Source organism: Brassica oleracea, chromosome C9 (genome assembly GCF_000695525.1).
Source record: "Brassica oleracea var. oleracea cultivar TO1000 chromosome C9, BOL, whole genome shotgun sequence".
Lineage (NCBI taxonomy): Eukaryota > Viridiplantae > Streptophyta > Magnoliopsida > Brassicales > Brassicaceae > Brassica > Brassica oleracea.
Genome location: NC_027756.1, coordinates 8,059,332 through 8,083,088, shown reverse-complemented (window position 1 = coordinate 8,083,088; position 23,757 = coordinate 8,059,332). Strand labels below are relative to the sequence as shown.

The 23,757-nt window shown below is 30.9% G+C and overlaps 1 protein-coding gene and 1 long non-coding RNA gene across 4 annotated transcripts; both read left to right on the top strand.

Moving 5' to 3' along the window:
- Nucleotides 1-2,411: 2,411 nt before the first annotated feature.
- Nucleotides 2,412-4,142, top strand: LOC106316104. Of its 3 annotated transcripts, none has more exons than XR_001264722.1 (4): nt 2,412-2,807; nt 3,116-3,264; nt 3,334-3,595; nt 3,824-4,142. It is a non-coding gene; the product is annotated as an uncharacterized LOC106316104 (long non-coding RNA). The 3 variants fall into 3 exon arrangements; XR_001264724.1 differs by having other exon boundaries at nt 3,811-4,142; XR_001264723.1 differs by having other exon boundaries at nt 3,331-3,595.
- Nucleotides 4,143-4,287: 145 nt separating this feature from the next.
- Nucleotides 4,288-5,420, top strand: LOC106314243 (putative uridine kinase C227.14). The gene is made up of 7 exons (XM_013752153.1): nt 4,288-4,400; nt 4,477-4,669; nt 4,744-4,774; nt 4,851-4,909; nt 5,004-5,077; nt 5,177-5,263; nt 5,336-5,420. Exons 1-7 carry the CDS (start codon nt 4,327-4,329, stop codon nt 5,418-5,420), a joined length of 603 nt encoding a protein of 200 aa, XP_013607607.1. The 5' UTR covers nt 4,288-4,326.
- Nucleotides 5,421-23,757: the final 18,337 nt, after the last annotated feature.

Genomic DNA, 23,757 nt, shown 5'->3' with positions numbered 1-23,757 from the left:
AGCTTAGACTCCACTTGATATGGAAGAAGACCCCGTCAGAAGACTTCCGGGAAGTCGTCTGGAAGACTTCCTGGAAGTTGTCTGGAAGACTTCTTCGAAGTTGTCTGGAAGACTTACTGGAAGTCTTCTAGCGCATTATATTTTAGAAGACTTCTGAGAAGACTTCCCATAGGTCTTCTAAAGTCTGATCCAGATCTGAAAAACATGTATATCAAACCCAGATCTGTAAAAACTTGCATATCATATCAAAAAATGTTCAAATGGCTTAAAAATAGAGAATGAGTGGAAAATTAGATAGACATACTGTTATAAAACACACAAAGTACATATCCAAGTGGAAGATGAGAACCATCTGATTAAAACCTGCAACAAAAAGATAGATTAGTGGGAAAGACATGAGACAAAAATGAAAAATTCATATAAAGTTTAGTCTTTTCAAGTCAAAGAGATAAAAATATGAATTTTATGCAACAGGAGGTTACCAAATGAAGAAAAATCAACATAAGAACTTACCAAAACGCTCAGATCTATTATGAAAGGGAGACATGGGAGAAGACTCCGTCAGAAGACTTCCTGGAAGTCGTCTGGAAGACTTCCTGGAAATCGTCTGGAAGTCTTCTACCCCAGAAGTCTTCCAGATCTGAAAACCCTGCATATCCAAATCCAGATCTGAAAAACCTGCATCTCCAAAAACGTTTAAATGGCTTAAAAACAGAGAAAATGAGTGGAATATTAGATAGATCTATCTTTATAGAACACACAAAAATACATATCTAAAATTAATAAATCTACCTTTAAATGAGTGGAAGATGAGAACCATGTGATGAAAAACCTGCAAAGCAAGATAAACTAGTGAGAAAGACATGAGACAAAAACAATAAATTGATATAAAGTTTGGTGTTTATAAGTTCAAAGAGAATAGAGAAATAAACTAGTGAGAAAGACATGAGACAAAAACAATAAATTGATATAAAGTTTGGTGTTTATAAGTTCAAAGAGAATAGAGAAAGGTTGGAGAGTTTTAGAATGAGGAACATATCATTTTTGTTGCAGCCATTTGAGAGGAGGAGAGAGAATGTGCAAAAAAAAATCTAAAATATAATGCGCTAGAAGATAATAATGTGGAATATGAACATATTTACCAAAACAATTTATGAATATCTCTTCAAATTTACTTGTAAGTCGCCCATAAGGTTTCAATATTTTTTAGTGAGAAGCTAAAATATTTTTAACGGGAAACTAAAATATTTTTAGCGGGAGTTAGAAGACTTCCCAACGACTTACATGTTAGTCATCTAGACCCTAAACATAACTCTTAAACTAACTAACTAAACACTTCAAAAAATCAAATTAAACTTAAAAAGTGTTTAATATACACAGAAATAATCACATGTAGATAAAAATTTAATTTTTAAAAAATGTTTTCCAAAATCTAACCCTAAGAATACATACAATACTACAACATATGTTGTCAAACCCTATACCAAAGAATATCATGATTCACTACTTTCACTCATCTATGTTGAAAACAATTCAATTTTATTATATCTTAATTTATATCACCTAAAACTGTTTATAATTACATTATTTTAATTTTTCCCTTATCAAAATATTTCTTACAAAATTTATAAATTATTTTTAAGATCAACTATAGCAGACGACTTCCGTGGACGTCGTCCAGAAGACTTAACAGAATCTCAGAAGACTCATAAGACTTAACGAGGATATATTCATAAAAATGAATTCTGTTTTTTTGTTTGGTCACAAGGGGCTGGATGTAATTTCACAATGCTTTTGGGTTATTTTTGCATTTGATTCAAGTTTGGGTATACTTTTGCAATCAAAATCAAGTTTTGAGTCATATTTGGTAAATTCCCCTAAATATAATGTCACTATACAATATCAATAACCATATTGTATGAACCCATGTCGACTTATTATTTGTATTTAAGTCATTTAGAAAATTATATGTGGAAGCTTTTCTCATTTACACTGAAATGATAAAAGAAAACCATGAATCTAGAATAGTAAATCAGTGTTAAACAAGTCAACGTAATATGACAAATATATTTAAAAAAAATCGAACTTAAGAATTTCTAGATTGAAACCTATAATTTCTTTGAGGCAAGAACAACAGCATATTGCTAAATCTCCTTCCTACAGCTGCTGACACTCGAGTTTGGTATCTTTACTCTTAAGGTAGAAAATTTTACTTGTAGAATTAACATCTTCGGTAATATCTATCTATTACTATAAAGTACACTATTCCCTTCTCCTACTGCTAAGTCAGAAAATAGTTCATGGAGAGGCTGACACCTGTCCCCCTATTAACGAGTTTTTGTTGCGTTTTTCAATTGAATATGGCCTTTGCATATACGTTTTATTCTAAGCCCAAGAAACTCATTCGTAAAAGAAGATGACATCTCCTCTTCGCAACCCTAGCCGTTCTGATTCCACTCCCCACGCGATTGAGCTGAGAAACGGTAGTCGTTATGGCACTCAAGCCTCAATACCCACTACTTCATCTTCAATGCTTCTTTGCTTCTTCTTTAAGCTCCAGCAGCGTATATATATATAGAGGGTTTAACAGTCTTCGCAGCCATCTATTTGGTCCGCCTTTAGCATATAACCCTAAATGTCTCTCACCAATATCCGATAATGGCTAAGCAAGAACTCCATTTTTCTGAGCTCGAGGCAGGCCGGTGTAGGAACTTCGTTGTAACAAGTCTCCTTCGCTTCTGGGAACCTCGCAATGTAAAGAAAGGTGGAGAGTTGTTGGATGTCGATCTGGTCGTGCTAATGGAAAGGTAATTGAGTAATTTTCTTTTCTCAATTCTTGATTGTTATAGTAATAGATGTTGTATTTTGAGATTAATCTTTTTTTTCATACTGGTTTGGTTCAAATGATTCATTTCCCATTATCCTCCGCCTTTGTCTCTGGTCTTACAATGCTACATCTTTCTCAGTGTTTATTTTGTTGATTTCTCTAAGATTTTAATGTTCAGGACTCGAGGGGTTTCTGATGGTTGCTATTTTTGCTGTACTTACGATACTTTGTCTCTTGCATGTGTATACGTCTGAGAATGTCTCACATGTTACTTTTTTTTTTGTTCAGTCAACTCTGATCCAGGGGTCAATCAGCGTGAAAGCAGGGACCTTATCCTGATGGATTTTTCCGCTTCTGCAGTTACGACCAGTTCATGTTGATTGCCAGGCAGTCCTGAATTCCTAAGTTCTCAACTTCCAACCGCAGTAAAATTCTAAGTCAGTCCCTTCCATTACATATTTTCTTGCTTATATTTTACTAACTCACATCTGTTTTCTTTAAAGAAGGTACTACGGATACGTTTGACTCTGATGTGTTCGCTCTTCTCATAAAGACATGGAATTGCACATCCAGTTTATACTTCTCAAGGGTCACATAAACTGAGGGTTTGTGTTGGGAAAGAGCGTGCTAGAAGCTTTTGGATTGGAAAAAGGAAACAAAGGGAGATAGTACCAATGACGAGGGCCGGGTCAGTTCAGTGGAATAGTTTTGTGGTGAAAAAAGCCAGGACAGGCTGCTATCTTGACCAAATTGTGATATACAACAAATGTAAGATTCTGATAATTCTCATGTACTAATTTTTTTCGTCAGGAAGAATGCTTTTCATTACTCCTCACAATGATTTCGCTGGGAAGGATCGTGTAACTCCCAAATTAATATTCTTTTCTTATTGCAGGATTGAGATTTAGTTTCTATTATTTGCATACCAATAATGGTTTGAAGCATTTTATTATAAGGATTGACATCTGATGCATTCTTTTCAGTTGTTTCGTGCAGTCTATTACATCAGATGATCAGAGAAACAACAGCTCACATGTGAGAACTGAAACAGAGACAAATGTCTCACCAATGGCATTTTTGGAGGCTCTCCTTCTGCACATCTTAACATATTTGTATTGAAGTATATTACTATCAGTCTTCTTCCCAAGAATGTCTTTATTTTTGTTCAAGAAATGTTCTTACTAATCTGTGCTTCTGTTTTATCTCTTAAGAATATTTTGTTTTATGAATGCTTTTCCTTTTTTTGAGTGATAGCTATAAGCACAAGTTGTGAAATATTTTTTAGATGACATGTATTTAGATGACTATTAAACTCCATTATAATTTTATTTTACAAGACACTGAAACAGATTTAGTATCACTTGAAAACATAGGTGGTGAATATTATAGAACTTTATCACGTTGTCACAGTTTGAAAATGTGATTTCGCAAATTTTTCATTCACAATATCATTCTTTTTTTTTTTTTTTTTTTTTTGTCAATTCTTGTTTGGAAGCTGTATGGATGAGATATATGATAAGTTGGCGGAACGTCTTGTCCCTACATCAGCTGCAATGTTTAGCCCCAATGTTAAGTAAGTTCTCTCTACACTCTTAGAAATGTTCTTTTTAGATAAACTCTTATTAATCGTTGTGTGTTGTCTCACGTAGACGTTTGGTCGGTCTGGCTGGTCCTCCTGGTGCGGGTAAAAGCACGTTAGCATATGAAGTTGTGAGTCGTATAAATAGCTTATGGCCTCAGAAAGCTGCTTCTTTTGACGCTGAGGTTATGCCGCCTGATGTCGCTACAGTGCTTCCCATGGATGGGTTCCACTTGTATCGTTCCCAGCTTGATGCCATGGAGGTTGAAGCTTTATTTTTGTTTTTAACAGCTCGAACTTTTTTATAAACAATTTTTTTTTGTTTTTTCCACTGTAGGATCCTAAAGAAGCTCACGCGAGAAGAGGAGGTGAGATCTGTTTTATCTTATACGTTAGATTTCAAAAGGTTATATTTATAATCCTTTGATCCAATTAAACAACCAGCTCCTTGGACTTTTAATCCTGCACTATTGCTCAACTGTTTAAAGAAGCTGAGAAACGAGGTAAAAGAGTTAGTCACATTATTTTTATTGACCTTAATAATCTTAAGAGCTGCGACACTTACATTAGACTCTGATAAGTTTTCAAACTGTCCAGGGCTCAGTCTATGTGCCATCATTCGATCATGGAGTTGGAGATCCAGTTGAAGATGATATCTTTGTTAGCCTCCAGTAAGTAGTCAGTAGCTTCGAATCTAGTACCGTGAAATGGTTTCGTTTCTCTCTTCCTGAGACTATCAGTTACCTTGTGTACATCTTTTTTTTTTACAGGCATAAAGTGGTGATTGTTGAGGGAAACTATTTGCTGTTAGAAGAAGGAACTTGGAAAGACATCTCTGATATGTTTGATGAGAAGTGGTAAAAACTTGTTTCTCCTTCACTCGTTGGTTCTTATTTTTTGGTTTCACCAATCAATGTATTATCATCAAGGTTCATTGATGTCAATCTGTTCTGGATGCCCAAAATATCCCTTAAATCTTGTTTGACAGAATCTTCAATCCTATGTCCAAATTGAATTGAAGACTTCTCAAAATTTATTAATTGTCCTGAAACTGCCTCATACTCCTTCAAAATCCTAAGGATAGTTTGACACTCATCCCTTTGAGCTTTACAAAAGAATAGACTATCATCCGCAAATAGCAAATGTGATATCGACGGGCAAGCTCTCGCTACCTTCATCCCCGTTAAGTGATGCCCTCTCTCTGCCTTTTTTATATTTGCAATTAAGGCCTCTGTGCATAGAATAAATAAATAAGGCGATAAAGGATCTCCTTGACGTAAGCCTCTATGGGGAACAATGAGGCCACGTGGTTGACCATTTATGAGAACCCGATATTGAACCGATGATATACATTCCATCATTAATTTAATCCAATGAAGGTCAAATCCCAATCTCTGTAATAATGCTTTAATAAAATCCCATTCCACCCTATCATACGCTTTACTCATATCCGTTTTAATTGCCATATACTTTCCCTGACATGCTTTATTAGTCCGTAATCCATGAAACATTTCCTGGGCAATAAGAATATTATCAGAAATCAACCTTCCTGCCACAAATGCCGACTGGGTTTCAGATATGAGCAACGGGAGATAAATTTTCAATCGCTGGCATAATACCTTCGAAATAATTTTATACCCTACATTACACAAACTGATGGGTCTTAATTCCGTCATCCTTGTAGGTCTCTCTGTTTTTGGGATCATACATATATTAGTGATATTCAATCGTGTATCCATTTCTCCAGAAACCAAAAAATTATTCACCATCTCTAGTAAATCATTCTTAATAATATGCCATGAGTGTTGGAAAAAAAGAGCTGTCATGCCGTCCGGCCCTGGCGCCTTCTCTGGATGCATCATAAACAAAGCCTTTTTAACCTCTTCTTCCGTCGCGAGCCTCAACAAATGTTGGTTCATCTGGGGAGTGATTCCCGGTGTAACCTCTGCAAGGAAACTATCAAAGTCCGATGGGGATGTGGTACTAAATAAATCCTCAAAATAATCTATTGCCACTTTTTCCACGCCATTATCCTCTGTGATCCAATTCCCGTCCTCATCATGTAATCCAACAATCCTATTACACATCCTTCTTTGCCTAGTTAAGGCATGATAAAATTTTGTATTAAGATCTCCAGATGAATACCACATATTCCTACTTTTTTGGTGCCAGTAATCTTCCTCATCCTTATATGCATCTTGTAATTTCCTAGATACCTCCAGAATGTCCTCTTGAGACCTAGTATTATCTGTTTGAACCTCTTCAAGAGCCTTTTGTAAATCATTTATTTTTTCCTTTCCGTAAGGAGGATTATCTTTCCGCCACTTAGCAATTTCATGACGACAATTGCTAATTTTTTCCACTATATTCTGTGTTCTTTCTTCCTCCCTTCTTTCACTATGATCTGTCCAACCCATTGCAATTGACTCCATGAGACCCGCCTGTCCAATCCATCTCTTATCAAACCGAAATTGTCCTTTTCTCTTAACAACTTTATCCTCAAGATAGGCCACCTAAAAAGTGATTACACTATGTATATTGGCATCTAAAAAGTGATTAATCTATTAGAAACTAGAACTAACTTGCAATTTTTAATTGTTTAAAAAATCTTAATTTGTTTTAGTTTTTTTTTTTCCAATAATTATCCAGTAATTTGTCATTCATCTGATATATCAAACGCGTCAGACAAGAAATTTTTACGCAACGACTCTTGGCTACATTTGTTTTTAACAACGACTCTTGGCTACATTTGCTAACAACTATATACATAGGTAAATTTGTCCGATTCAAAATTTTAAAACTATATTTACCAGAATCAGGGAAAAAATTACATTTGATAGAATAACAATATATATATATATATATATATATATATATATATATATATGTGTGTGTATTTGTTAAATTGTAGAATATTTTCACTGGAAATAAAAAAAATAAAAAATAAAGTTTTTGGATCAAAATATTAGACTGAGAATATATTCAAAATTCACTTAAACCATTAATAAACAGATACCTTAATACTTAATATAGTAAGAAAAAAAATAAAAAGTCAAAGATTAAGTTAGAAAGTATATAAATTGTATTTTTAATGACAATGTAATATAGTGATTGGTATTTTAAAAAGATAGTAATTGTAAAACAAAATAATATTTTTCTTTGTCTGCAACAAAATAATAGTCAATAATAAAATTAAATTAATTGTGCATATACATTGAGAATATACTGATTATCTTCTTACAGAGTTTTAATCATGAACTACATTTTAACAATAGTTAGATTGTAATATATTATGTTTTTATAGTTTAACAAATAATATAGTAAATATTAATATTTTCATAGAATTTTTAGTGTATTTAACTAATAGAGCATTTTTAAAAGTTTTTTATTTACTTTTTTACAAAATTTGTTTTTTTAATACGAAATATAATTTAGTTTTACTTAAAACAATGAGTATTTATATTAGGGATCCCTTATATTAGATTCACCTACTATAATTGTAATAAATATATTATAGTCGTAAAAAAATATGTTATAAGCATTAAATGACATATAAGCAAATTAATAAAAATACGTATGATCTAAATAGTATATATAACGAATTGAAATATATAATCCGCGGACCGACCCTAGTACCAAATATTAAAGAGTACCATGAATTGTTCTAAGAAATATGATTACTTAATCGTTTGATTTATCATATTTTATGTGTAAAACTTTTCGCGAAACTTTTCAATAACTTGTCCAAACAATGTGAAAACATTGCACATGCGATTGTCTAAAGACTATGCGGCAAAATTAAGATGCCGCTTTGAATTTCACCCGACATGAAATGATGAAATTGTCACACATTGATTTTTAGTATATTAATTACTTCTTCCGACATATTTTAGAGAAAGAAATTAGAAAAAGAAATTAGAACAGATACATTTTATGTTTTATTATATTTTATCAACTAATAATAATTAATTATAAATTTGGAAAAATTGCATCTATTAAATTTTGTTATTTTAAAATTGTAGAAAATTAGATATTGTTTATGCTATCAGAACGTTTAAACACAACACTAAATTATCTATATTTGACACATTTTTTATTAAATTTATATGCTTGTTATTTACTTAAACTTTTGGAAATTCTCTCATGTATTATAAACAATTTCAAAAAACTCTTTATATATTATCTTTGGGATTCCTGAATATTCTTTTGATTATATATAAAATTCAATTTTTATTTGATTAATATTTAATTATCCATATTTTTGTTTCCTAAAATTTTGATTTTTATGATTAAAAATATTCTTTTTGAACAGCAATACATTATATATAAGGGAATTATCTTTCAGTTTAAAATAGTTTTCATTTCTGATCAATGTTTATTATATTAATGTATAATAAATAATCTGATTTAATAAGTAAATCTAATAATATATTAAGGGTATTAGCGATTTCAACCATTCAAACTTTTAATGTAAAAGCTTGGAGGAAAAAATTATTTCGCAAATAATAATATAGATAAATAATCATAAATTATGGATTTATGACTAAATTAATATATTTTAATAGTATGTGTGAAAATTTTAAAATATGTATTCGTTTAAAAAAGTAGAAATCTCGTTTAAGAGAAGCCCCTAGAAAACTAAGATGAGCACCTCTAATGAAACATTTTTAGCCAAAATATATACATAAAATAATAATTAAAAAAACAAAAAGTAAGACAAAGGAATAAATGCTTAAGAACTTGTATCTCAAATAAGATGTTTTAAAAACCTCATTAGATACTGTCGAGACACATGTCAAGTTTTTAATGATTATTTTTGTTTTAAAACTTAAATAAAAAATAATAATATATTGTTGTTAAGATACTCAAATGAGCATCCTCGCAATTAAAATTGCTTTAAGCGCAAGTCTATCGTGGGTCTTCATGCAAAGTATATAACTATTAAAAATAATAATAATAATAATAATAGATGACAAAGAATAAGAATCGTTTCTTGTTTAGAAGCTTTAAGAACCTCTGCAGATACTTTGTTGCCATTTGTAACTTTATTACAGGTTTAAGTTTTTAAATTTAATTACGTATTTCTGTCATAATTGAAATATTACTATTTTTTTAGATATTATCCAATAAGGTTTTTCTAACATCTTTGGTTTGGTTGAGCCAAAAAGAAAATAAATTTTACATTTTATTTTTGTTTTTGTTTTAAATAATTACGTGTATGAACCCAATCAAATCCGGCCCACTAAATCTATAAATATCAGCTGTAGTGGTTCTCACATTTATGATCCTATAAATTGTAGGACCATTATACAAAAGTTATTGATGCAAACTGCTCACCCATCCATGACAATGAAAATGTAATCCATTCTGTATTGTTTTTTTTGTGTGCACAAATCCATTCTTTATTCAATAGAACGGATTAATTACTAGTGTATATATATAGAGAACAAATAAGTATTTATATTTGGTGACAAGAAAATCACATACTGGAAAAATCTATAACAGTAGAAAGATGACGAGTGTTCCTTTTTTCTAGATGATGAAATTTGAATATTCGTAATGAATTAGTGATCATTAGAAATAACATTTTATCTTAACTTGAAAGAATGGCGGAAATTGTGAGAATGAGTTATATACTTTGGTTCGATGATTAATAAAAGCTTACGTAAAAGTTTCTCTTACATAGAATGTTCTTCAAAACTAGAAATTCAGTTATTTTTGGTCGAATTCAAAATAAAATATATGCATGTATTTTTGTTTTGATAAAAATGTTAAGATATTATTATTAATTTTTTTTACAGATATACAGGGAAACGAGAAGCAGAAAAAAAATAAAACAACTAAACAGCACTCTTCCTAACCTAACACGGGAACAACACAACAAGTAAGACAACTAACCATCGGACCAGACAAAGTCAAAACATCCCGTTTGCCGCATAAAAAAGAACCTCAGTTAAACTGAAAGATAGAACCCGATAATATTAGCTTCCCCGATGATTCACTCTTTATGATCAGGTTCAACCAAGAACAACTCTCTGGCGACCTTCGAAGATAAGACAACTCAGCCAGACAGCAAAAACCCGAGGCCAATAACAACACAAAGCAATGCCGAACTTTTACTACCAGATTTTATTTACCAAATTACCATATTACGGGAAGCCAATCTGGTATATGCATATATCACCGGATTTTATTTATCTAAAAGCTTATAAGAATGAGTCATATTTCCTATTTTATGGTTGAGAATGAGTCATTCTTCCTATTTTATGGATCGGCTTTCAGTCTTGCGAGTATATATAATACCTTTCTTTGCATATATATTAGCTTTATGCCACAAGTGTAATATGCAAATGTACATGACCAATAACTAGTACTTACGGGGGTTGAGTCGATGAGATTGTGTGTATATATAATAGATTATGACAATATATAATACTAGGTTAAGATCCGCGCCTTGCGCGGAATCAACATTATATATATAAATTATTTTATGTATTAAATATTTTTACATATTATGAAATAATTAATATATATTAAATAATTAAAGTTCAGTAACTATTAAATATATAATTAAATTGGTGCAAACATATAAATTAATTTTATTAATCCAAAAAATATTTTTTATATTTGATAGGATATGTAATTAAATTTAAATAATACTAACATAGATAATATATTTTAGTATATTTTTAATATTAATGTCTATTAAATGATGATTTCTACTCATATAGTTTTTTCGATCATTTATATCTTTTATAGAAAAAAATCTAAATTACTGATAACAAAATTTTCATTGTGGGATTAATAGTTTTAGTAATTTATAATTTTTTAAAAAAAGTTGTCAATGATCGTTCAAAACTTTTATCAAAAAAATTGTTCAAAGTAAATTTTGAAACTAAAATATTGTATTTTATATGGTTTATAGTTTAATTTAAAACGACATATAGATTAATCTTAATAATTAATTAAATTAGACTTTTTACTTATATAATTTTTGTAATCATTTGTATTTTGTCATAGCAAAATTTTTAAACTATGGATCATAAAATTTGAATGTGAGACTCTTAACAGTTTTAGTAATTTATAGCCGTTTGTAAAAATTCAAAATATAACATATACATAAAAATCTAAATTTTTATTATATGGTTATTGTGGTTGTTTAATTTATTTAATAGTTTAAAATTAAACAAATATGATAGAAAATACACTATTTTTTTTATCAAATCTTTATTATTCAAAATCATTAATTGCCATATATACTTTAGCCACATTAGGCAATTCCGTAAATTTTATTTAAGGAAATAATAAAGTACATTAATGATGAATTTATTGTTAGTTTAATAAAAAGCTTATTATATAATTAGATTGACCAACATATTTCTCTAATGATTCTAAGAATCATCCTAGTGATGACATGTGGCTACAAAAAGAAGTTGTAATGCTTCTCAAATAATATATAAGGGATTAGTTTATATTTCTTAATAGGATCTTTGAAAATCTGAGTAATAATAGTATGCATTATTTTTGTGGAAGGATGCTGCTTTTGTGTCCATATGTAGCTGACAATTTTTTGAACATCTCTTGATTATTCCTGTCCCTTTTCTGTAAAGCTAGATTTATTTTCTTATATATCTATATATAATACAAGATAACAAAATAGCGAAAGGGCATACTTCGCCAAGGTATATAATATTTCGAACACAAAAGCATCATTCACAAGAGAATGAAAAAAAAAATGTTTTTGTACAAAAACAAAAAACACATCTATTGTACAAAAGTGTTTTTATGTCGAATAAATTTAACATTCACTCAGAAAAATGAAAAAGTGGTAAAAGCATTATAGTATTTGATGTATTTCAGACGCAAATCTATTCTATTCTTCTAGAAACATATATATCTTTTTATATTTCTGGAATTTTTAGAAAATATAAGGTCATATGGTTAAAATTATATACTATTAACTTTTCAAATTTGAAGGGGCAAAACTTATGTTTCATTTCACTATGTTGATTGGCCTTATATGCATATGTAAAATATTTAATTGTTTTGATACAGATAAATTCAGAAACTGGTCATGGATCTCAAACCTCGAACTTCCTGTGGAAAAGATCTTTTCAAACCTAAAATTTCATATGATATTTTCATCGACGATTTAATGCTAGAAAACTAGCTAGTTGGATAGCTCTTATCAGTTCGGAGATCGCGTGAAGGTGTGTGTATTCGTAGTCTTAACTGGACCTAGTTGTATAATAAGGTTATGGACCTAGTTGTATAATATAGGTAAAGTTTGAAAACAAGTGTTATGCAACAATTTTTTTGGGTATTGACTAATCGATTATATATTTCATATTATGTCTTTTAAAAATGTTACCTTTGACATGCATGTACGCAAACCTTGTCTTTACGTCATACTTGGGATGCAGACTGCAGACGTATTTAGTTGTAAAAGAGTCGTGATTCGTCTTGTTTCGCTGCACTTATAACATGCCGCGACCAAAGAAAGTCGTTCTCAACAGTTGTTTTTCACTATTATTGTTTTATCAAACCGTTTTTAATGCAACATTATCGACTTCTTTAAAAAAAATATTATCCACTTTCTTATCATCAGTCTGTCAACATTAAATTCACATACTAACCGTTGGTAATAAAACTAAAACAGTAAAAAATTATAGTTAATCCGTCTTCAACAAAGATTCGAGTTAATGTGGTTTTATATATAAACTTTAATAAATATACTACTCTTTCCGTTTCAAAAAATTATGTTTTAGGTTTTTCACACTTATTAAAAGCATCTCCAAAAAGAAACTCTATTTTGAAATTTCCAAAAATCTATATTTGAAGTTTAAAGGTGTTATTCTCCAAAAGCAAAACTTCAAACTCAACTTCAAAACTATTTATATTTTATAATATGGTCCTTATATTTATCATAACTAACTTGAATTCATAAAACTTTTATAAATAACTAGCAAATATATAAACATATTAAAACAATATTAATTAATAAATATTCTATTAAAATATATAAAAAAATAAATAAAAATAACTTAATTAATATTAAACTTCAAACAAAATACCATATTATTCCATAAAATGATTTTCGTAATGCATATATGATCTATTAATGCATTTCGAAGTAAAAATGGTTTTCTTCATTTTTACTTTGTAGATTATGAGCTAAAAATTGTTGAAATCAGATGATATTGATACTTGTAAATACATTAAATCGGAACAAGAAAGTAAAATAGAAACATAAAATATTGCTAAAAGACTAATTTCTTTTCGATGATATTAATACTCGTGAATATATTCGATATGAACAAGAAAAAATTGTAAGAAAAATACATAAAAAAAACAACAACAACAACCATCTTCAGTTACACAAAAAAAATTGGTATTTGAAAATTTTGAAGGTTCCGGATCAAGCTTATCTGATTATTAGTGTTGTTGTAAGATTTAAATTTGTGTAATAGTTGTGTCTTCATGTAATTTTTTTAAATCTTTTTGTTAAATTTCGTTTGTATGTTATTATTGTCTAAATCTAGTTTAAAATATTTTAAATCTTATTTTAAAGTTTTATTTAATTTTATGTGTAAAATATAAAATCTGTAAACAAAATTTAAAATATTTATGAGATATAATTTTTTAAGGATTAAAATAATAAACGAGAAAATATTTATGAATCATAAAGGTGATGTGTGATTGTAGGGACCAAAATGCAAATAAAAATATGAAACTAAAAATTTGAAGTTTTGAGTAGTGAAACTTCAAATATAGAGTTTCACTCCTCAAAACATCAAATTTGAAGTTTCTTTTTGGAGAGCAAAAAACTTCATATTTGAAGTTATATAGTGTTTTTTGGAGATGCTTTAAGAAAACATATCAAATTTTAGTTTCAAATGCATTATTTTTCGTTATCAACTATTGCACACAATTTTTGACCAATAAAATATTTATAAACACCATTATATTTTTTGAAATTTACAATTTGCAATTAATTTATGCATCGAAAATGTAAAACATATATCTTTTTGAATTTTTTTTTTTTAAATATGGATCTTTTGAAACGGAGGGAGTATTAGAATACACTGAAGTGTTAAAAGAAAATAAAAATAATTATATTGTGAATGTAAAAAATATATAAAAATATATAATATCATTTTTGAAATTTTATAAAAAAAAAATTTCTCAAATATTTCTATTTTAAGGTTTTGTCAGCAAAAGAACCTCAAAAAGAAAAATGATCAAAAAAAAATTATTAAAGAGGCAAAAACTTTTTACTCATTTCTTTATAAATATATAAATATAAATAATTTAATAAACAATAAAAATAATTTTATTTTATAATTTAAAATTATATGTTTTCAAATTCAAACTTTCCGATATTTTTTTTAAAGTTTCTTTTCGAAATTCCAAAACGCTTTATGAAACTATTTAAAAAAAATCACTTTGAAACTTTTTAACTTTAATAAAACCTATTTTAGTCATTTTTCTCTTTGGAGACTCTTTTGGTGAAAAATACTAAAAAGAATTATCCTAAAATTATTTTTATATAATATATATAACTAATATAAATGTAAAGCTATTAATTTATAATTTTAGTGGGACTATATATTTGCATATAATTCTATCAAAAGGTATATTATTTTATCGATATGTATCATATTTTGAACCGGCTCAATTTAGAATCTAGAAAATTTATCAATTTATTGAGTATTAATTTATCGAATATCAATTTATAGTTTATACTGTATATAGTTAATTAAATTAAAATAAATTTTTATTTAATATACATATATATATATATATATATATAATTATAATCTAGAACGACACCAAAGACAATGATATTGTAAATTGTCAGTAGCATCTTCTGATTCATAAAAAGAAGTGTATTAATAATAAAATCCTAGAAACGAAATGCAATAACAATAGCTAAAATTTATAATATACTGATAATACTTCTTTTGTTCTGAAAAATTTCATGTTTTAAAAATATATTTGTTTTGAAAATATATTTTTATGTATTATTTAATGGTAAATTGTAAATTTTAAAAGGAAATGTATTTATTGAAATTATTCTGGTTAAAAGGTACGGAGAATAGTTAGTTAAAAAATAACACCTAGGTAATTATTTTTTTAAAAAAAAATAATATGTATGAGTATTCTAGAAATACATACTCCCTCCGTTTTTAATATAAGACGTTTTAGAATTGTGCACATAGATTAAGAAATCATTAAATTTTTATATTTTCTAAACAAAAACATCATTAATTATTTACCAAACCATAAATCAACCAATAATAAAATAGAAGGTATATTATCATTAGTCATATAACATTAAGTGTTACTAAATAAAAACGTCATATAATTTGTAACATAAATTTTTTTCTAAAATGACTTATATTAAAAAAAACGGAGGAAGCATATTTTAGTTACATTTTTGTCGTCATTTATACACGATTGTCAAGTAAGCATTTGATGGGGCCCATAATTTCAGAGCATTACAACCGAACTTTAGCATGCAAAAAGTTTTGAAAGACTACAAATCTGGCGGCTGTGGTCAATTGCTTGCTATCATATTTCTACGGAACTAACAAAAACAAGAAATTGCCATATTTAAAAAAAAAATAAAGAAAAAGAAGAGTCAAAAAAAGGAGAAAGAATATTCAAAAATAAACAAAAAGTAAGAAAAGGAGAATATTAAAATAATTATCTCAAGACGCTATAGATAAAGTGGGGCCCAAGAAAATCTTTCAGACAACGTGGCTGATCAGATCGGGTCCCACAATTAGGACAATGGTTTCTGGGATTTGGATAAGGCCTCTTTTCGTTTTAGTATTTCTTTTTCTCTCCCACTCCCTTATCTTGTCCTAGAAATTTAAAACAAATCCTCCACACCATTAAACCACTCATTTCTTCTTCAATTAAAAAAGATTCTTTGATTTTTAAAAAATTTCCATGTTATGATATTTTTGAAGCTACCATGGAAAATACTGATCACCCAAATTATTTTGTAAATTTCTTGTCTAAAGTTTCTTTCTATTTCTTCTTGGGAAATACACAAAAAAAAATTTCTCCATTTTATAAAGAATATCATTTTGATATTTTATACAGATTAAAAAATAATTATTTAACTAATAATATATGAAATAAATAAAATTATTTATAAGATCAATGCATTTTGTAATTAATATCAAAATAAAAATTAGAATAAGTTGTATTAAAAATTCTAAAACGATACTTTTTGTAATAAAAATACTAAAATAACACTTTTGTGAAAAAATAGTAAATATCTTTCCCTTTTGCATATAAAATATAAGTACTTACTAATAACTTCATTATTTTAAATGTTTTAAAAGTAACATAAGAAGATGGTTCTAAAAATACTACTTATTTGAAAACTTTACTGACTCAGCATTAATATTAATTATTATAAATTTCAAGTTTAAATTTTTTTCAAAGATGTACAATACTCCGCTTTAATTTGTTTTACAAACATGTCTCTTGGATAAAACATTATTGATCTTTGGTTCTTTTTGTAGTGATTTATGTATGTGTTCTTCAATGTACTTGTGGCTTATTTAATAAATTTCCATAGACGGAAAAAAATATTTTACCGTGATAAAATTATATAATAATCAGTTATTTTAATACGGCATAGAAAATGATTGAAAATTTTCGCGAAAGTGGTTATTCTATATAATCCTTCTGTAAATTTAATTAAATTTAAATAATTGAAATCTAACATCCAATGTTATTTTAAGTAGTTATTTATATAAATAAAAAATAGCCAACATTCTAACCCATGTTTGGTGTATGATATAACATTAACTTCAAATTTCTATATTTAGTTAAAATAATTGATCCCTAGCACGCAAAGTAAATAGTAGTTAAACCATTATTTTGTGTATTTTGATAATTTATTTTGCAAAACCAAAGGAGTTTGAACATTATAAGATCACAATTAGGTGTTAATGATGGGAGTATTTAAAAAAAAATGGTTTAGGTGTTAGTTAAAAGTTGGGAAAAAAAAATGAAATTTAGATGTGAAGCATTATAAATGTTCCTTTGAGATAATGCCACGTGTTCCCAATGGAGGTCGACCATCATGTTATACCGTTGAAACGAGGAGAAACGGAGAACAAAGTTTGAAACGTTCCTGGAGGGAATGAATTTGACGTGTCAAATGATGATTGGCTGATATAGCTGCCGATGATAGCGAAAGTCTTCCACGTCATCAGTCAGAAAACAAAGAAGCACATGCTTCGTGACTTTTGCCAATCTTCTCTTCCCACCCTAACACGCCACGTTTCTTCTACATGTTTGCCACGTGGTTTTTCCTTATCCACCCACCAGAATAGTACAAAAAGAATTGTTCTTTTTTTTTTTTTTTTTATCAAAAACAAAATTTGTTTTGAGCATAATTGGCTAACTTCGTTTTTATCTAGATAGTTTTTTAAAAAAAAAAGGTTTGAGATACCTTTTGTAAAAGTTTATAGTATGTTTATCCATTAACAAAAAGATAAACTAGTATTTTGCTTAGTTTCTGATAGAATTCACTGATATATTATTGGTTGTTGTATGATTTGAAGTTATTCCACATGTACCTGGACTAAACTCTAGTAATTACTTCTTTTTTTTTTTTTGAAATGAACTCCAGTAATTACTTGATCGTGTATTTCTGTTTATTCCACATGTATTTCGTTTTATATTTGTTGATACTATATATACAATATTTGTGATATATATATATATGTTTTCACATCACTCTTCATATACGGATGAACACTGGAATAATTTTAGAATATTCTGAGAGAATATTTTGGGATAATAGATTTTAAATTTTAATTTTAAATACAGCTTGAAAAGTTAAAATATAACTGATTTCTTTCTTATTTTTCATTTGAAAATTTTCATTGAAAATGTCTACAAATAATAAGAAATTAAATACACAATTTTCTTGTGACATATTTTATCAGGGGCAATCTCAGTCAATGAAAGACTTTTCAAAAGACATATTGGCAACGATCCCAGCTGTCCCAGATGTGGCCATGCGGAGGAAACGATTAATCATACGATTTTTACATGTCCTCCCGCTATGCAATGTTGGGCTCTCTCAACGATTCCATCGGCTCCGGGAGTTTTCCCATCAGAAAATCTCTACACCAATATAGACTACCTCCTCTCAAGAACCAATTCGGGTGGAAATATGGAAGATTTAACCAGGGTTTTCCCATGGATTATTTGGTATATTTGGAAAACCCAGAATGAAAAGTTGTTTAATGGACGGGAGTTCTCACCTTTGGATACAATTGATCTGGCAATACGAGAATGCAATGCATGGTGTCTGGCCAATAAAGAGATCAACCTAGGTGAAAGCATCATAGAACGCATACCTAGAACCCCGATTGAAGTACCTACGTTCATATGTAGAGTTGATGGATCGTGGAAAAATGATGAAACTATGAGTGGAGTAGGATGGATATTACAGCTTCAAGACGGTTCGATAGATATTCTCGCACTACAAGAAAACACATGCTTAACTACGAAAATTAACGAGGAAAAACAATCCTCGTAAATTTGCGTCGAGTTTACGACGAATTTACGTGAAAAACTAAAGTCATCGTTATTTCCTCGTAACGTAACGACAAAACTGTTTCGTCGTAAAGTGGATGTAATTTTACGAGTATTTTACGAGGAAAAACTATTTCCTCGTAAATACGACGTAAACTTTGCGTGGTATTTACGAGGTAATAGTTTAAGTGTATTTAGCGAGGAAATTTTTGAATCCACCAACTTTATAAGTGTTACACGTTTTTTTTGCCCACCTAATTAATTTTCGTCGTAAATTCATAGCAAAATTACAACTACCAGATTCGAATTTTCCTATAAATATGGATGTTTGAACATCATTTTAAACACACCAACAACAAAAAACGTGAAACAAAAAAAAATGGCTGGCTCCGGGAATATTTACGAGTTGCGGAAGTGGATGTATATGCATAGAGATGCTAACGGGAGAGTGACGAAAGAATACCTTGCGGGTCTGGAGACATTTATGCATCAAGCAGATTCAACACCGCTCGCCCAAGAAAGTGGTAAGATGTTCTGTCCTTGTCGGAAATGCAACAATTCGAAACTGGCAAACCGTGAAAATGTTTGGAAGCATTTAATAAATAGAGGTTTCACGGCAAATTACTATATCTGGTTTCAACATGGAGAAGGTTTTAATTATGATCAGAATGAAGCTAGTAGTAGTAATAGCAATTTTCAGGAAAAAGAACCGGTTGATCATCATTTGCATAATGAACATAGTTACCAGCAAGAGGAGATGGTAGATTATGATAGGGTACATGATATGGTAGCTGATGCATTCGTAGCTCATGATGAAGATGAAGAACCTAATATAGATGCAAAAAAGTTTTACGAAATGTTAAACGCGGCGAATCAACCACTTTACAGTGGTTGTAGAGAAGGTCTCTCTAAATTGTCGTTAGCTGCTAGAATGATGAATATTAAAACTGATCACAATCTACCTGAAAGTTGCATGAACGAATGGGCGGACTTGCTTAAAGAGTATTTGCTGGAAGACAATGTGTCTGCTCATTCTTATTATGAGATTCAGAAACTGGTTTATAGTCTTGGGTTGCCTTCGGAGATGATAGATGTTTGCATCGACAACTGCATGATCTATTGGGGAGATGATGAGAAGCTAGAAGAATGTCGATTATGCAAGAAGCCACGATTCAAGCCGCAAGGACGAGGACGTAATAGGGTACCGTACCAAAGGATGTGGTACCTACCAATTACAGACAGATTGAAAAGATTGTATCAATCAGAGCAGACTGCTGGAAAGATGAGATGGCATGCCGAGCATACTCAGACGGATGGTGAGATGACTCATCCATCAGATGCAAGAGCCTGGAAACATTTCAACAAAGTACATCCAGATTTCGCTAGCAATATCCGGAATGTGTATCTCGGATTATGCACAGATGGATTTAGTCCGTTCGGAATGTCAGGGAGACAATATTCATTGTGGCCAGTCTTTCTTACTCCATACAACCTGCCACCGGAGATGTGCATGCAACGGGAGTTACTATTCTTGACCATATTAATACCTGGTCCGAACCATCCAAAAAGGTCCCTGGATGTTTTCCTACAACCACTGATAAAAAAGTTGAAGGATTTGTGGTCAACAGGGGTGAGGACGTATGACTGTTCAACGAAGACGAATTTTACGATGCGAGCGATGCTTTTGTGGACCATAAGTGATTTCCCTGCCTATGGGATGTTGTCTGGATGGACTACACATGGGAGATTAGCTTGTCCATATTGTAATGGAACGACAGATGCGTTTCAACTGAAGAATGGTAGGAAGACAAGTTGGTTTGATTGTCACCGTCGATTTCTTCACATTGGCCATCCTTACCGAAGAAACAAGAATTTGTTTAGGCACAAAAGGGTTGTGAGAGACACTCCTCCTCCATATCTAACTGGAGAACAAATTGAAGCGCAAATCGACTACTACGGAGCTAACGAAACAGTTCGTTGGGGTGGTAATTGGCATGTCCCTCGTAATATGCCAGATTCTTACGGTGTTCATCACAACTGGCACAAGAAGAGTATATTTTGGGAGTTGCCATATTGGAAGGATCTTCTTCTGCGCCACAACCTCGATGTGATGCATATAGAGAAGAATTTCTTTGAGAACATCATGAATACAATATTGAATGTCCCAGGGAAGACAAAAGACAACATAAAATCGAGGTTGGACTTGCCGGATATTTGCTCAAGAAGCGAGTTACATATTAAAAGCAATGGACAAGTTCCCGTTCCGATATTCAGATTATCTTCAGAAAAAAAGTCGGTGTTGTTCAACTGGGTGGCATCAGAAGTGAAGTTCCCCGATGGGTATGTTTCGAATCTCTCTAGATGTGTTGAAAAGGGTCAAAAGTTCTCCGGGATGAAGAGTCATGATTGTCATGTATTTATGCAACGACTACTGCCCTTTGCATTTGCGGAGCTACTTCCAACAAACGTACATGAAGCACTTGCAGGTACGTAGTGTATTATATCACAATAATTTACAAAATAATATATGACTAACAATGTGTTTAATTTTTTTTCGAATATAAAAGGCATTGGAACATTTTTCAGGGATCTGAGCGCACACACTCTTAAAGAAGAAGTCGTGGAACAGCTTCAGGAGAACATTCCCATCTTATTGTGCAACTTGGAGAAGATATTTCCTCCCGGATTTTTTGACGTCATGGAGCATCTAGCTGTCCACCTCCCATATGAGGCATTGCTTCGTGCACCTGTACATTACGGATGGATGTATCAGTATGAGCGAGCCATGAAATATTTGAAGGGAAAAGCAAAGAACCTCGCCAAAGTTGAAGGTTCTATAATTGCTGGAAGTTTGACGGAAGAAGTTTCTCACTTCACATCGTACTACTTTGCGTCAAAAGTACGTACACGGAGAAGAGCTCCAAGAAGATATGATGATGGTGGTGTTGCGCCAACATATGCAGTTGCTGGTGTTCCAGACATCTTTAGCCAGATTGGGCGACTCGGTGGAAAGTCTAAAGAGGTTTGGTGGTCGAGTGAACAAGACGCTCATAGTGCACACACCTATATTCTACTCAATTGCGAAGATCCATTGATGCGTTATTTTGAAAGGTAACATATATTGACACTTCGAAACACATATAAGTATAATTAATTGTATAATTGCGAGAGATTCATTCCTATAAAATGTGATTTTACAGCCTATTTGTTTCTCAAGTCGAAGAAACATTTCCTGGTATATCCACAAGTGACGTAGACAAAAGGAAAGATCAACACTTCATTAAGTGGTTGCGGAATCAGGTATTAACTAAAAAAAATTTCATACATTATCTGTATTTCATTAACATTCTCTTTATTTTTGCAGGTTGATTATGACGACGACGATGCAGATTATCCTAAGTGGTTACACGAAGTAATTCAATCTCCACTTGTAAAGGTCACCACATCACAGATGTATTTCACACGAGACTATACTTTTCATACATATGACTATGGTAGACAGCGGGCGACCAGTAACTATGGAATATGTGTGAAAGGGGAAACAGATTTCTACGGGATCTTGACGGAGATTATTGAAGTCGAATTTCCAGGGATACTGAAGCTGAAATGCGTCCTCTTCAAATGTGAATGGTTCGACCCCGTCGTCAACAGAGGTGTTCGGTCTAACAAATTCGGTGTAGTTGATGTCAACGGTGGAAGAAGGTACAACAAATTCGAGCCTTTCATCTTAGCTTCACAAGCAGACCAAGTTAGCTTCCTTCCATACCCTCGGATGAGAGATTCAGGTATAAATTGGTTAGCAGTGATCAAAGTTACACCTCGAGGACGAATCATCAGTGGAGAAGAACCACCATTGCAAGAAGAACAGATAAATGAAGTCGAGGAACCTGAACAAGAAATTGATGACATCCTTCTCATTGATCCGCATAATCACGAGTACGAAGATCTTACCGATGATGCCACAGACGAAGCTGTTGAAGACGAGTTTAATGAAAATGATGATGTTTCTAGTGATGACGAGAATGTCGATGTATCCGATTGATGTATTTGTTTTATGAATAAGATGAGGGAGTTTGTTTTATGAATAAGATAATGTGAGGTTTGTTTTATGAATAAGGGAATGCTGGGAGTTTGTTTTATGAATAAGCAAATGTGGGAATTGTGGTTTGGAATAGAAATAAAGATGAGGTTTGGAATATATGAAGTAGAAAATAAGGAATATGGGGTTTGGGGGTTTCGGATTCTAGGGATTTAAACATAACACTCGTTAATTCCACAAACAAAAAATCGTCGTAAAGGACTCGTAGGTCAACGAGGAAATAACGACGAAATATAAAAAAAAAGAACGCGGGACTCGTTAATTCCACGTAGGACAAAATCGTCGTAAATACCAAGTACGATGAATTCGTCGTAAAAACCACGTAGGATGAAATCGTCGTAAATACCACGTAGGATGAATTCGTCGTAAAAACCACGTAGGATGAAATCGTCGTAAATACCACGTAGGATGAATTCGTCGTAAAAACCACGTAGGATGAAATCGTCGTAAATACCACGTAGGATGAATTCGTCGTAAAAACCACGTAGGATGAAATCGTCGTAAATACCACGTAGGATGAATTCGTCGTAAAAACCACGTAGGATGAAATCGTCGTAAATACCACGTAGGATGAATTCGTCGTAAAAACCACGTAGGATGAAATCGTCGTAAATACCACGTAGGATGAATTCGTCGTAAAAACCACGTAGGATGAAATCGTCGTAAATACCACGTAGG